This window comes from Neovison vison, chromosome 9, assembly GCF_020171115.1.
Source record: "Neovison vison isolate M4711 chromosome 9, ASM_NN_V1, whole genome shotgun sequence".
In the NCBI taxonomy this organism is placed as follows: domain Eukaryota; kingdom Metazoa; phylum Chordata; class Mammalia; order Carnivora; family Mustelidae; genus Neogale; species Neogale vison.
In genome coordinates this window covers 17,572,679-17,588,496 of record NC_058099.1, presented here as the reverse complement: position 1 = coordinate 17,588,496, position 15,818 = coordinate 17,572,679, and the positions used below count along the sequence as shown (strand labels likewise).

General features: G+C 40.5%; 1 protein-coding gene across 1 annotated transcript in view; it reads left to right on the top strand.

Moving 5' to 3' along the window:
• PAPPA (pappalysin 1) overlaps nucleotides 1-15,818 on the top strand; it is a 235,416-nt gene that overhangs the window by 92,897 nt on the left and 126,701 nt on the right. Inside the window, exon 8 of the mRNA XM_044265042.1 lies at nucleotides 15,679-15,807. Within this exon, the coding sequence (XP_044120977.1) occupies nucleotides 15,679-15,807 (129 nt within the window). The remainder of the gene's footprint in view (nucleotides 1-15,678; nucleotides 15,808-15,818) is intronic.

Here is a 15,818-nt window from a genome sequence, read left to right as displayed (position 1 = left end):
GTGTGTGAACATGCATGTGTGAGTGCACATGTGTGAATGCTTGAGAGAGAGAGAGAGAGTGTGTGTGTGTGTGTGTGTGTGTGTGTGTGTGTGTGGTGCAGGGGCCAGATAGGACCTGTGAGTCCACCTGTTTTCATCATCCACTGATTCTCAAAGTGTAGTCCGGTGTTCTGAAAAGGTCCCCTGGGGGGGTCGTGGGGTTAATCTTCTGTAGCACTAATACCTATAACATTACAAGGCACGGGCTTTGTTTTCTACCCGAGATTAATCATTCACTCATGGGCTTTAATACAAGCCAGACGCCACCTCACTGTGCCTCACGCAAAGCAGTGCCAGTCCCCACCCCACCCCCCATGCTACCGCTGGCTTTTGCATTCTTGTTGTCGGAGTGGGTAGTGGGTTTGTTGTTGTGGTTGCTGGATTTTTGGGTTTTTTTGTTGTTTTTGTTTTTGTTTTGGACCCGGCTTCAATATACTATGAACTGAAAAGTTTGGAAACTTCCATCCAAGGATGTTAGTCCAAAATACCAGGAAAGCTGAACTCTGCCATTAATTATCTGTATGACTTGGGGCAACTCATTCCCCTTCTCTGGGCTCTAATGTCCATCCCACGATTAGAAACTTGGAATAAGTGATACCCGAAGCCATCCAGCTCTGTTCCTGCATTTTTGTGTTTCCTTCTTGAGCTAAGCTCCTTGTATACAAACCCAGTCTCCAAAAATCTGAAGCCGAAGTGCTCAGCCCCACTGCCATCTAGGAGGTGGACTCAGAATCTCTCAGACCTGGAAGGAGCATCGAAACACTGACATTCTACCAGTGAGAGAATCGAGTCCAGAGAGGGGAGGAGAGTTTCTTAGAGGACACCGTCATTTGATGGCAATTCAGGGAATTGAAACTCAGGCTCTGATTCCCAGTCCAGGAGCTCCTTCCCGCATGTAGCAGAGTGCTGGAGTTTGGCCAAGCAAACCTGGGGACTCCACTTTGAGTCCGGCTCTCTGTGATCACTGAGAAGTCTCCGATGAAGCTCGGAGTGAAATCATAGAAAGCGGACATCAGTAACGTCATGGCAGCTGGTGCCGGTGAGGGGGGTGGTATAGGAAATGAGAGAACACATTTGGCCAAGCTCAGGGTCCATGTGACCGTCCGAGAGCCCTCATTTCAAAACAAACTCAACCTTTTAGGTTCAAGTTCTCCCTCTCGTCAGAAACGTGACTTCCTGCTTCTAAGAAGCCAGGCTTACAAAAGGGCTTAAGAGGCTTCGTGGACATCAAATAGCTCTTACAAAATAGCGTTTTGATGAGTTAAGTGTAAATGAATCAGAAACATAAGGATTACATTTTCCCCAAGTGCACATGGGTTTCAAAATTTGAGGGGAAATGTAGTTTGCTAACTGCACGCCGGCTTTCACCGAACCCAAAGCGTTCATGGGGCGGGCGGGGGGGGGCGGAGAGAAAAAAGAGAAAGCCCAGCCCCCAAATGGTTTTAGATGTGGTGCCAAATTCAAAAATGCTGTTGGGCTTGCCCTCTGTCAGTAATAAAATTGCTGGCCACCCAGAGAGGCCACAGGGAGGAGAAAGGAGATTGCTTTCCCCACTGGCCCCTGGTTCTCAACAACTGTGTTCTGTTAGTGCCCCTCAATCACCAGCTGTCACTGGGTCCCTACTCTCTCGACTCACTGGCCCCTGCTTGGCCTCGATTTTCACACCATGCCGCATGCCTTGTTTACCTCCAGGCATAGCTGGTGTTTCGGCTCCCAGAGGCCTTGGCGACCCGTCAGCTTGTCACAGACCCCCAGCTCTGTAATCAAGAGACCTGTCCGTCACCAGCAGGGGTGTTTGGGGAAGCTGTCACACATTGCCTTTGGTTGCATTCAGGAAAAACAAGAGTCCCTTGTAGATCTTTCCTCTCCCCTCTCTTTAATGTTATCCAGGTGTGGCATTTTCCCCAAACTGGCAAACGTCTTCCCTTCCAGTCTATGCCTGACACAAACAGCCCGTTAAATCTCAGCACCTCTGTTACCTTAGCCCGGGATTTGAGGCTCTGGATCTTTTATAATTTCCACATTGTCCCTCTTTTCTTTCCCTTGTATTTTATTTCATTGCACCAAGAAAGTAGAAAATCATTTCAATTGGTGGTAAAAGATGATTAAAACAAAATAACAAAGGCCTTGGCTGAAAACTGTTAGTTTTATTAAATTTGCTACTGTGTTTTAAATTGGTACCAGGGCAGCTCTTTAGACAATTATATCAAAGGCTGCTGGAATTAATCGGTTGCATGTATGCGTTTGCTCCTTCCTGAGCTGTGGACAGAGTGGAGGCAGCGTGGCAAGCAGGGAAAGAATGAATTTCGTGTTACCTGGGTGTGAGAGGCAGAGTCTGACCCCACTAGGAGGGATCCGAACGCCCAGTGGATTTCAGAGCCCTGCCAACATACTCCCATTCGTTTCGTCAAGGCTGTGGGTTGGAGCTAGTAAGTAATGGATGTTGTCCCCCAATAGCAAGACCAAAGCCCCAAGTCTCCCCAAGCCTTTGGCATCCTTCCAGACACTACTTGGTCCCTCCTCTGAGAATCCTACCTCAGGTACAAGTACCATTCGGTACTTGATTTATCCTTCCTTTTGCCCTTTGAACTCTTTGAAACCAATGATGTTATCTTCCTCTTTGGGAATGACTCCTACCAGAAACTCCATACATGCTTTTTTTTTTTCCCCTTCCTTTTTCTTTCTCTTTTTCTCATTCTCTTTCTTTTCTTTTCTTCTTCCTTCATCCCTTCCTTCCTTTTTTTTATCCTTTCCTCCTTCTCTTTCTTTCCTTTTCTTTCTTCCCTTTTTTCCTTCCTTCCTTCCTTCCTTCCTTCCTTCCTTCCCTCCCTGCCTCCCTCCCTCCCTTTGTTTTCCTTCTGAATAGAAGAAAAATAGTTTGGTCCAAAGAGGAGAATGGATTCATCCAAAATCACTCCCAAACTCAAGGGAAGAACTGTAGGTAGTCATTTCCCCTGACATGTAGTCCGGTGGCCTCCCCAGTGATCCCAGACTCTGTCTTGCAGGCTGTTTTGTTCCCAAGGGCATGTGATGCTCTCCATCCCAAAACCTTAACAACCACTTTTGCCCATAAAAAGTAAAACCAAAGTGCGTCTCAGCCTAGAACAAAAGTTAAGTGTTCTCTTAAGAATTCAAGGTGAGGAGTGCCTGGGGGGCTCAGGTTGTGGTCTCAGGGTCCTGGGATTGAGCCCTGAATGGGGCTTTTTGCTCAGGAGGGGGCCTGCTTCCCCCTCTGCACTTGCCCCTGCTCGCGCTCGCTCGCTCTCTCTCATAAATAAATAAAATCTTAAAAAAAAAAAAAAAGAATTTAAGGTGATTAAAAAAAAAAAAAGAATTCAGAGTGATACCCAGACAACACTGGGATTAAGGAATATATTGTTATGTATGACTGTTAAGGAATGAACTCTAGCACTCTGCTCCAGAGGCATTTAGTGAGGAAGGATGTTTTGTTGTAGGTTTGGTTCTCTTTAAAGAAAACAATATGGCGTCTCACATGGGCCAGAACTTGGCAGGGACTCATCTTGTTCCTGCCTCATGCACCTCAGGAGCGGCATTTGCTCTCCCTACCACCATGTACTCCATTTCTACCTTTCCCCTTAAACCAATTATCTATATGGCTACCAAAACGGTCTTCCACAGAACAAATACGATTACATCATTTGTCTAGAAAGCCGGTGTTCTCCTCGTGTTCCTGACTTGGTTTGTCCTTCACTTATCCAGTCAAGCCAGAAAGCCTTCTTTGGGAAGTCTTCTCAGATGCTCTCCTTCTCAGCCTGGGTCAATATCACTCCTCGGTGCTCCCATAGCCCCTACACTTTCTAGGCTGTGTTGAAGACATCTATTTGGATGTCTCTCTTTTCCCCCAGTGGCTTATTTGCATCCACAAGGCAGGACCATAGTTTGTTGGTTTTTGCGTCCCAGACCTGCAAGAACCTGGGAGGGCTCAGTGCTGTCTGCACAAATCAAGGGATGAATGAATGAAATGATATAAACACGTTTAGCCAGAATTTGAAAAATATAATTAGCATAAAACTAGCTAGCTGAATGTGTTTCTCCTATATCCCTTTTTCATGGACACTAAAGATGGAGTGATATACACAGATTTGTGGTCTTATATTCATGGAACATAGTGTGCGTTACCGTTTATACATACAAAGATACAGGGAGGGCTGCCAACCAGAAAGTTCTTCGTAGCTGCCTCAAGGTAATAGAATTTGATATGATTTGACTTGATTTTCACTTCTTTTTTTATAGAGCTCTAACTTGTTAAAATAAACATGAGTGATCTTTATGGTTAGGAAAAAATAAAGCAATTATGATAATATGCTGTCATTTCTCAATTAAGAAGAAAAGGTCAGCTCTCACCCTAAAAATATGTTAGAACTGAAGTGACTTTCCTCTACAGCTCTACAGAAGAAATAAAATGTAATTTAGTCTGAGTTGCAGCTTTGTGAAAGACTTTAGGAGTATGAGGAGGAGCTTGACTTACCTTCATGTAGTCTTAGCCTTCTGCTTTTGGATTGGGTATTAATTGGATATTAACGTCTTATGTACTAATGTGTGCATATCCAAGGAGTCAGCTCAGTGTCATGGAAAGGTCAAAGGTTCCAGAGTCAAACAGCATGGTTTAAATTCTGCTTTATAATCTGTGACCTTGGACAGATCACTGCATTATGCTGGACCTCAACTGAACAATGTAAATGATCTCTACTTTTCAAGTTTATATTGGAAATCGTATGCAGAAATCTGGCGAGATAGCTAATCTAAAGATATATCCAGTACAAAACATCTATCCAGATATTCTAGATGAAAACATAACTGATATTACTATCATCCTTTGAAATGGGTGACTGAGATCAGAAAAGCAGAAAAATAATGTGGCCAAAGACAAGACATAAAATGAAACAAAACTAGACAGGTAATTCTGAAGCTGATGTTTTACTGTTGTAGTTGGGATAAGGGAGAACCATCAGCTTTGGCAACCAAGTGGATTGAATATCCTTGCTCATCCCATGAGAAGAGATTTGGCCCTGCGAGTTTTCAAGGTGAGGAATGGTAACTAAGGCTTTCAAAATCAGACAATTATATCAAAGGCTGCATGTTTAGTCTACATGTTTAGGGAAAAGGTTTACTAGAGGAGAAATATACATGTGTATGTTCTAAACCTCGTGAAGATTGAGGTTTGAGTTTATACTGTGCAGTATGGTCTGTAAATGCCTGAGTTGGGCAACTACTGAGAAGAAAAAGAGACAGAGAGAGAGCAAGGAAAAGAGAAAGAGAAGAGAGAAAGTTCTAAATTAGTGACATTCCAGAGGTACCTAGAAGTGAATATGAAATCACTCTGGAGGAGGATATAGATTTGACCCAGGGGGCATGGGATTCCCCCTGATTAAAACCTAAAAGGCATGAGGTCACATTTCAAAATTGAAAACACAAAAACAGTAAACGAGACATCTAGAAAAGGGTCAGCAGTGAATACCAAGATTTTTATTGAAGTTAGATCTTGGTAACAAGTATGAATGTTAATTAGTACTTTAGGGTAAATGAAAAAAGCAAATAAAATTGGGAAATATGGTCTCCAAAGATTAGAAGGACTGAGAATGGGGAGGAAAGAGCAGAAATCAGGAAATCCAATAAATCCAGAAGAAGGCAAGAAAGGGAGAAAATAAATATGTGAAAAAAAAAAAAGGAATGATAATTGGAAAGCACAAAGAAGATGTGAGAAATAAATCTAATACAATAGTCATTCCACTAATCGGATTAAAGTACCGATGAAGGTTTTCAGGTTGGAATTAACTAAAGATAAGTTCACTGAAAGGTAAAAGGTAATGGAGTGGAAAATATTTTCCAGGAAAATACTCAGAAAAATAAATTAATGTTCATCAGACAAAGGAAATATCGAAGCAAAAATATTACTAAGATAAAGAGGTCACCATTTAAATGATGAAAGGAAATTATATAATAATTTTGAGCTTAAATATTCCAAATAACATGACCTGAAAAATGCATAAATCTGCTATGCTTCTTACCTAAAGTAGTGATAAATCCATAATGATATTAGGATATTTTAACACACCTTTCTCAATAATTAATAGATTGAGCAAACTAAAATAATGATCTGGAAGATTTTGAACAATACAAAAATATGTTTCATCTGATAAAAGTATATAGAACCTTGCCAGAGAATTAAATTATATACATATTTATTTCTGAGATATGTAGAATATACTTTTTTAAAATTTTCCATATCATAGGCCAGAAGACATCAAATATTAAAAGAATCAGTATCACATAGAACATTATTTCTTTTTTTAAGAACATTATTTCTATGCTGCAACACATACATACATAAATAAATTAATAAGAGAAAACTTTTTGGTAAATTAAATATATAACCAAGAAGCAAAGTCTTGTGTGAGATATTAGCAGACAGAATTCAGCAGTGTATTAAAACCCCCACACTCATGCAGACACAAACATTGTACCTAGTCTAGATTATCCCAGAATGAGAAGAGATTCTAATGTTAGAGAGTTTCTGGATTCCATTAATTCACAATACTAGCATATTAAATGATTTTTTAAACAAGGTTGTCTTACTAAGATGCCAAATTTAAGTCTCTTGTTAAAAATCAGTCTCCTTTATGATCAAAACAAAACAAAGCAAACAAAACAAAATTATCTAGGAACAGAAAGGAACATCCTTAACCTACTCAAGGGTGTGTACTGAAATACAGTTAGGTACCATGCTTAATGATAAAATGTGAGAGATATTCCTTTTGATCCCAGGGTCAAACCAAGAATGCCTAGTAACACCATTGGTCCTACCTGTCCACGGGTGGACAAGAAATATAAATAAAAATTCTGAGCACCGTAAATGAAGAAACAGACTATTACTATTCTTACCTATAAGAGAATACATGGAGAAATTAATAAGGATCAGCAAAGTATCAGCATTAACAAATAATCATGAGGACATCTAAATAGAACACCTATTTACAAAACTTAATTATTTTTATCAGCCCCCAAATAGGACAGTACAATTATATAAATGCATGTACAGGTGTGTATATATGTGTATGAGTAGATAGACAGAGTAAAGCTACCATTTATTATAGCTCTGACATCTATAAATGCTTAAAGTTAGGAATATATTCCTAATAAAATATCATCCCCATTTTTATGAGGAAGGATTTAAAACTTTACGGAAACCATAAAAGGAGACCTAAATAAATGAAAAGATAAACTCTGTATAAAAAAGGGAAGATGCAATAAAATAAAGATGTCTTTCCTCCTCAAATACATCTATAAATTCAATGAAATTAGAAACGAAATCCCAACAGGCATTTAAAAAATGAAACTTTAAATTCACGTGGGAAGAACATCGGCGTGTTTTGAAGGAGTAAACCAAAGTATAGAATGGAGTTGTAGCATAAATCAAGACTTTTATAAAAATATGGAAATTAAGACAAAGTGCTGTTGATAAGATGATTAGAAAAAAAAGTAGACCAATTAAACAAGATAACCCAGAAGCAAACTTACCTAAGTACAGAAGGGAAAGGTGTATGGGAAAGGTGGTATTACAGTTTAGTAGTGAAAGAATTAGCTATTATATAAAAAAATGCTGGACAAATGGCTCATCTGTATTTGAAGGGAAAACAATCATTACCACACATCACTTTCTAAACTGTATTGTTTATGATCAAAGCCATATATGTGAAAATAAAACCCATAAAACTATCCAAATGAAATAGAGGTGATTATTTTATGACTTTGGAGAAAAGAAACATTTATTCAACAACACATGAAAAGTGCAAATCGTGAAGGACATGATTTAAAATTTCTATTCAACAAAGCAGCATAAACAGAATGAACAAAAGAGGAGTCCTAGACTTGGAAATCATATTTTCAATAACTTTAATTACAGAGGATTAGTATCCATTATATCTCATTATATCTAGCAGTTAAAAGAAAAAGAACCCAATTTTATAAAGGCAAAAGTGATGAACAAGCAGGTAAGCTAGGAATCTACATGGTCAACAAACACATGAAATGATACTCAGGCCTGTTAGTAATCAGGGAAAGGGAAAAGGACACAGTAATTAAATGTCATTTAATATCCACTGGATTGGCAAAAAATTTAATATTAGGCAGACTCAAGTGCTGACCAGGACCTGGAGCATTGGGAAGTCTGTTGACAGTGTGTTAATTGCTACAACCATTTGGGAGAATAATTTGGCAATAACTATACAGTCGCAGATGCAGTTGCCTTCAACCGAATGACACCACTTTAGATAGATTTCTTTCAGAAAATTCTTGCTCTCTACACAAAGGAAAATGAACACAATGTTTAAAAGTAACATTATTGGAAATAAACAAGGTTAATAATAATACTATTTGTATGTCTTCTTTGGATAAATGTCTGTTCATGTCTTCTGCCTGTTTTTTACTGGATTGTTTATTTTTGGAGTATTAAGGTTAGTATATTCTTTATAGATCTTGGATTCTGGCCCTTTATCTGATATGCCGTTTGGAGGTATCTTCTCCCATGCCATAGGGTTGCCTGTTTGTTTTGTTCACTATATCCCTTGTTGTGCAGAAGCTTTTATCTTGATGAATTCCCAATAGTTCATTTTTGTCTTCGTTTCCCTTGCCTTTGGAGATGTCTAGCAAGAACTTCCTGTGGTCAAAGTCAAAGACGTTGCTGCCTGTGTTCTCCTGTAGGATTTTGATGGATTCCTGCCTCATATTTAGGCCTTTCACCTGTTTTGAGTTTATTTTTTGTGTGTGGTATAAGGAAATGGTCCAGATTTATTCCTCTGCATGTGGCTGTCCAATTTTCTCAACACCGTTTATTGAAGAGACTGTCTTCTTCCTGCTTTGTTGAAGACTCCTTGACCATAGAGTTGAGGGTCCAATTCGGTTCTCTGTTCTGTTCCATTGATCTGTGTGTCTGTTTTTTGTGCCAGTACCATACTATATTCATGATTACAGCTTTAAGTCTAGAATTCGGATGCCTCCAGCTTTGGCTTTCTTTTTCAACATTTCTTTGGCTATTTGGGGTCTTTTCTGGTTCCATACAAATTTTAGGATTGGGGGCACCTGGGTGGCTCAGTGGGTTAAGCCTCTGCCTTTGGTTCAGGTCGTGATCTCAGGGTCCTGGGATTGAGCCCCACGTCGGGCTCTCTGCTCAGCGGGGAGCCTGCTTCCCTCTCTCTCTCTGCCTGCCTCTCTGCCTACTTGTGATCTCTCTCTTTCTGTGTCAAATAGATAAAATTTAGGATTGTTTGTTCCAACTGTATGAAAAATGCTGATGGCATTTTGATAAGGATTGCAATGAATGTGTAGATTGCTTTGGGTAGCATAGACATTTTAACAGAATTTGTTCTTTCAATCCATGAGCATGGAATGTTTCTCCATTTCTTTGTGTCTTCCTCAATTTCATTCATAATTGTTCTATAGTTTTCAGAATGTAGATACTTGACCTCTTTGGTTAGGTTTATTCCTAGGTATCTTGTGGTTTGGGGAATATTACTCAGCCATCACAAAGAATGAAATCTTGCCATTTGCAATGACGTGGTTGGAACAAGAGGGTATTATGCTAGGCAAAAGAAGTCAGTCAGGGAAAGACAAATACTGTATGATTTTACTCATATGTGGAATTCAAGAAACAAAACACATGAACATAGAGGAAGGGAAGGAAAATAAAATAAGATGAAAATTGAGAGGGAGACAAACCATAAGAGACTCTGAACTCTAGAAAACAAAGGTTGTGGGGAGGGTTTGGTAGGTAGGGGGAGAGATAATCGGGTGATGGGCATTAAGGAGGGCACTAGATGTAATGAGCACTGTGTGTTATATGCAACTGATGAACCACTATATTCTACCTCTGAAACTAATTTAAAAATTAGTAGTAATAATAGGGACAACCTAGGTATCCATCTAGAAAAGAATGGTCAAATAAAATATGGTATATCCATACAATAAAGACATCAGTGAAAATATGAGCTAGATTTGTATGTATCAATATGTGGGATCTCAAAAGTAATGCTGGGCAAAAGATATGCCAGCTGCATACTGATAAATATGGTATTAAAACATTTATGAAATTTAAAATAAGTAAAATGATGCCTATGTATAAAAAGTACAAAAGCATTCATGATAAAAAGGGAAGAACACACAGGTGGATTGAAAACAAATATATAGAACGGTGTATTTTATTTCTTTTTACAACAGAAACAAGAAATGAAGAAAATAAGGCAGTGTTATAATTTGACAAATCTGGATAGTGAGCCTTCCAAGGACATTTTTTTATAGTGTTTGCTCTGCTTGACTATATAACTGATATATTTGCTAATTAAGACAATAATAATGGTGTGTGTAAAGTCATTTGGCACATCATCTCAGGCCCAGAAAATGACTGTTTTCCTTCTCGTCCCATTCTTGGCTGGAAGTTGGCATACAAAGTGCCTGGGTATTACCCTCTGATTCACAGCCTAAGGCAGAACTGGAAGATTTGGGCTCTTCCTGAGCCAGAGGCATCCTAGGTGGTCCCCCCACCATGTCTTCCAGCTCAGACAGTCTGGGTGGTAAATCCTGAACTACACCCATTCTCAGTGCACAAGTCTAACTGCTGAGGCAGCTTCTAGCTGGTAGGAATGATGCTGCACTGCATTTCTCATGAAATTAGAACTATGCACTGCAGAGCTGGTCATCTTCCCAGACTTCCATTTCACAGAAGAAGAAGTGGATTGACAGAGAAAGGAAGTGGCTTGTGGTAGTGGTAGTGTTTAAAGCAGTGTTTATCTTTCTCCTAACTTTTAGAGCTTTCCAAGTGGTCTTTGTATGTGGACTCTACTTGGTTCAAAACTAGGTCTTTTAACTTCTGTTCTGTAGCATTTTCTCATTCATAAACTCTAGAAGTGCTGTCTTGCGATGGAGTTTGATAGATCTGGCTCAGGTCCATCCCCCCAAAGCAGTGTCCCTGTAGACCATAGAGAAACCTTCCCAAATAGGACTTACTTCATTTGAAAGGGGCGATCATCATCATTATTCCAGAAAATGTTGTTTCGATTAAATGAGACGATTCACAGGAAGTACTGAGCTTAGTGCCTGGTATATGACAAGTAGGTAACAAATGGAAATGACAATTGCTATCATTATTGCAGAAGAAGGAGTTTCAAAAAAGCATGGCACAGTTACACAGACTATGTGGGGAGACAGAGTGTGATCAGTGAATGTTATGATATGGAAACAGTAGGGGATCAATAATGAGTGATGAAGAGGCATTGGAGAGTGTTTCCTAGAAGTTACAAAATGGGATACTTCCATATTGCAGTGAGGCTCTCCATCCCTCTTTTCTTATATGGGACGGGAATCATATATCATAACTAGAAGGTAGAAAAACAGACCCAGAGAAGTGAAGTGACTTGCCTGTAGATTTCAGATGGGCTTTAATGGACCAATTACAATACGAACTACACACCAACTCTTTAAGAAATATGCATTTTTGCCAAAAGCAAGGTCAGGTGGTCCTTAGCCTCCTTATGGATATTTATGTGCAAAATAATATTTTTTAAGATAACGATTTTATAATCTGTAATAAATTTTACTAAAAGTTTGGGCTCTAGGCACCACTGGCTGGCACAGTTGGTTGAGTGTGTGACTCTTGATCTTGACGTAGGTTTGAGCCCCACATTGGACGTAGACATCACTTAAACATAAAACCTTTAAAAAATAAATAAATAATATAAACGTTTGGGCTCCAGATCGCATATGTTACCATTAAGGTGACATTTCTGGGGATAAGTACTGAAAAATCATAGCACCTAAAAATGTTATATGTTTGTAATTGCCAGAAATGGAGAACTAAGGCTGATACATCACTTGAGACATTTGTGGAAGAATAGTTGTTTACAATTTTTTTTTAAGTCATGGAAAAGATACATAAAACAACCACTCAAAAGTAGCCAAGCAATCTCACCCCATTTTAATACTGCAATTTAAGTTTATTAGCTGGACGTATGAAATTAATCTGAGATGTAGTTTGAGGAGTTGACCAATAAGTACCAATGGAGGTTTGCTTAAAAAAAATAATAATGAAAAATGCTCAAAATTCTTTAAAGGTAACTGGAAGTGGCACAATTTATCATGTTTCAGATGAAGTGGTAACATTTTAGTTCCCCCCAAAAAGAGTAAATAGGGAGTATGGGATTGGTAGTGTGACCCCCATCACTGCTCTAAATGAGAAGATTTTGAGCTGGGGAGTGGTTTTGGACCTCAGAATATTCTGATGGTGTTGGCAAGCCTGGAAAAGGGAGATACCAGGGGCAGGTTCAGATGTCAAGGCCGGATATTGGCAGCAGCAGGGATGTAGAGGAAATGACATCGGAGATTTGGGGGTAGGGAAAAGTGACAGGGTTTAGGGTCTGCATGGAGGTGGGAGGTGCAGGAGAGGCAGGAATTCAAGTGACAGCATAAGACTGTCCAGATGGTTTTAGGAGCAGCTAAAAGGCACAATTTGACATCAATGTCCCACTTCTAGACCATCCACAAAACGGGTCCTAACCTCCAGCAAAGCCTTCAGAGGCCCCTAGTGTGTCCTTCTGAAAGAATTGTATTCTCCTGAGATGACTGAGCAAAGAGCCCTCAGTTGGCATTAATTTTAACTTCAACTTGAAGAAAATGTAGTTTTAGCACAAGGTTTCTTCAATGGAAAAACGTAATGTTTTTAATAGCAGTCGTACTGTGCCCCGTGTTCTGCCTTTTTACCAAGGGAGTGACTTGGGCTTCTATTGTCCTATCTGAAAACTTGGGGTAAAAACCCCTACTTCAGAGAGCTGCTGCCAGGCTTCCGTGAGATATGGATGCATAAGCCCTGTGCATACAGTTGGAAGAAGGAAGCTTATCAGGGTCTTCCTACCAATCAGAGTATTCTGTGCGATGCTAGTGGGTGAGAAAGAGGTGTGGGTGGAAGTTATGAGGAGACAGATTTTGCCCCAGGGTAAGACAAACCTTCTGGGATCCAGAATTTTCAGAAATTGGAATAGCCACGTGGAACGTGGAACGAGAGCAAGCTGCAGGCACAGAGGGTCTTCTAGACAAATGACGTGGTAGGATGGAGACTTTCCACTAAGCTGTGGCACACACAATAGGTGGTGTGGGTTTGGCTAACCGAGGTTACATGTAGCTATCTGTCACTCCATCCCTTCTACTAAAGAAAGCATAGCTTAACTCCAGTGAATGAGAATATTCATTTAAGCATTCGTTGTAATGGGTTAATATTTATCGACCCTGATAGGCTGGGCACGTATGTGCTTTCTCTGTGTTCTCACATTCAGCCTGTAGGAAACTGCTGTGAGGTCAGGTTGATGACTAATTTGAAATGGGCTCAGGGCTGTGAAACACCTGTCTGTGACTTCTCAGCTTGGCAGCAAAGAAGAAGCCAGGTAGAAACACATGTTGGCTTGCCTCAGACTTGTGTTTATCGAGAAACAGGAGGAGGATGAAGGAAGGAGGGAGGGTGGTATGGGGGGAGGAGGGAAACGTTCACAAATCTTAGCAGAGCACCTAAATATTATCAGCCATAAATCATTTGTGACACACAGTACAAATGAAAAACACAATGTAGAGAAGTACTTTTCACACCCTCCTGCGAGCCACAGAAGTGCTCCATCTGCTCCAGACTGGGGCCATATGCCCCCGGTGGCCTGCGACATAGCCTGAAGAAAACTTCTTATTTTATTTCGTAACACGGCCATATTTGTTTAATACAAAACATGCCTCCATGTTTTAGAGGAAAATGAATGTACAGTAGAATCCACTTCGTCTTTATCTGGTGCCTCTGTGCATCCACCGGGAAAACCACTCTCCCCACTGTCAGGGTATTTCAGTTTTAGAAGACCCATCAGAAAAGTATCCATGTGCTAGTTGAGAGGTGGATTAAAATATCTAATAAATGTTTTTAAACAGAAGAAAGAAAGCCTATATCCACACATTAGCACCCCAGAAGTTTACAAGCCCACAGTTATTCATACATTCATACATATAATATCTCGAGATTTGTATGCATTTAACGTACTGAGCTGTCATGGACAGAAGACTGATGGAATCCGCAGGGACTTCTGGTCTACCCCCCAAAATTGCTTTCTGCTCCAGCACTGCCAAAACAAACTCTCTTTGGGGTAACAGGTCCGGCATTCTCCGGAAGGTTATATTCCTCACTGGTGTCCTTCATCGTTCATAAACTTGTACTCATCGCTGTGTTGAGAGTCAGGAGACATTGGCTGCCCATTGCCTCTGCACCTGTTACCTTCTTGGCCTTATCCAAACAGCCCCAGCCCTAACAGCAGCTGAAACCACAGATGGGTAGGAGAACTTGAGATTTTTTGACATCATCCTTTTGTGTATGAAATCCCACCCTCTCCCCAACTCCGGAATCTAGTAGGAATTCTCTTCATTATCATTTTGTGGGGTTTTTCCCCCCCCATGGTACTTTTTTATTATTAAAAAGTAAATCATTAATGCAGAGGGAGATAAAAAGGGGAATAACATCACCCTTTGAAAACGGTCAAAAAGGAAACGGGCATTGTGATTTCGTGATGTGGAACTGACATAAATATATCTCTACCTTGGAGGATGATTGACAGCAGCCAGGGTTGATGGCAGGAGGGATTCAAGCAGGGAGCTGAGAGGCGCTGAGGAAGGGGGGGGGGAGGAAAAACGGGAGGAAGGCTGAGCATGAGGAAGTGGGAGCAGGCATTGCACTGGGAGGTCTTGTGAGCAGAGGGGAGATGCAGACTCGGCAAACTGAGGGTCTGGCAGCCACCAGCACCTGGAATTGTAATTTCAGGACAGAATCCCTCTTTGCAAGGGATGAGATTATTAAAACAGGCCTAAACTAGGGATTAGGGAGGCAGAATGCGGGCTGTTATTCAGTAGTGTATGATTGTAAGTTGATTAACCTCTCTATGTCTCAGATTTATCATCTGTAAAATAAACAGGAAAACATAGGGCACATGGAGGGTTGCTTTGATTCTCGAAGGAGAAAATACATGGGACGTGTGTCACCCCAAGCCTGACATTCAGTTAATAGCTGATGCAATTGTTACTATTTTAGTCAAGAGTGAGAGACAGAGAAGAGCAGGGATGAGGGACAGTTCCTGGATGTGCAGCGTAAGGAAGCATGGGGTTTCTGTTCATTGCGTGCAAAGCAGGGAAGAGATCAGACCGATGCCCACAGAATCTGGCATGGTACTTTCCCAGCTCTGTCTGCTTATCGCATTTTGTTTTCCTGGTTGACATTCTCCCAAACACCTTCATTACGGCTGCATACCATCTGGTTCTTATCCACCAGGGTTATTATAAAGGTTAAATTAAAGATAAAAGTACCTGGTAATATTCACGGCTGTCTGTCATTTGATGCTAGTCATTATTGCTGTACATTTTGGTGTGGTCCGTCATGCATAGGAGAGTGCCTTAACCGCAGAAGACAATTCATATTATTGGATAACTTAATGTGCATGTGATTTCAAACGCAAGCAAGACTGATAGAATGTACTCCAGGGGATCAGTTTTGTCTACCCCCGGGCATTGTGTCTGTATAGCTAATCATCTTTGTGAATACCCTTCTTTGTTTTCCAGGGATCTCAGTCTTGGCAGTGTGTACCAGTACTGGGTCATCACTATTTCCGGAAGTGAAGAGAGTGAGCTATCGCCAGCTGCCATCTACATCCATGGAAGTGGATACTGTGGCGATGGCATTATCCAGAAGTAAGTAGGTG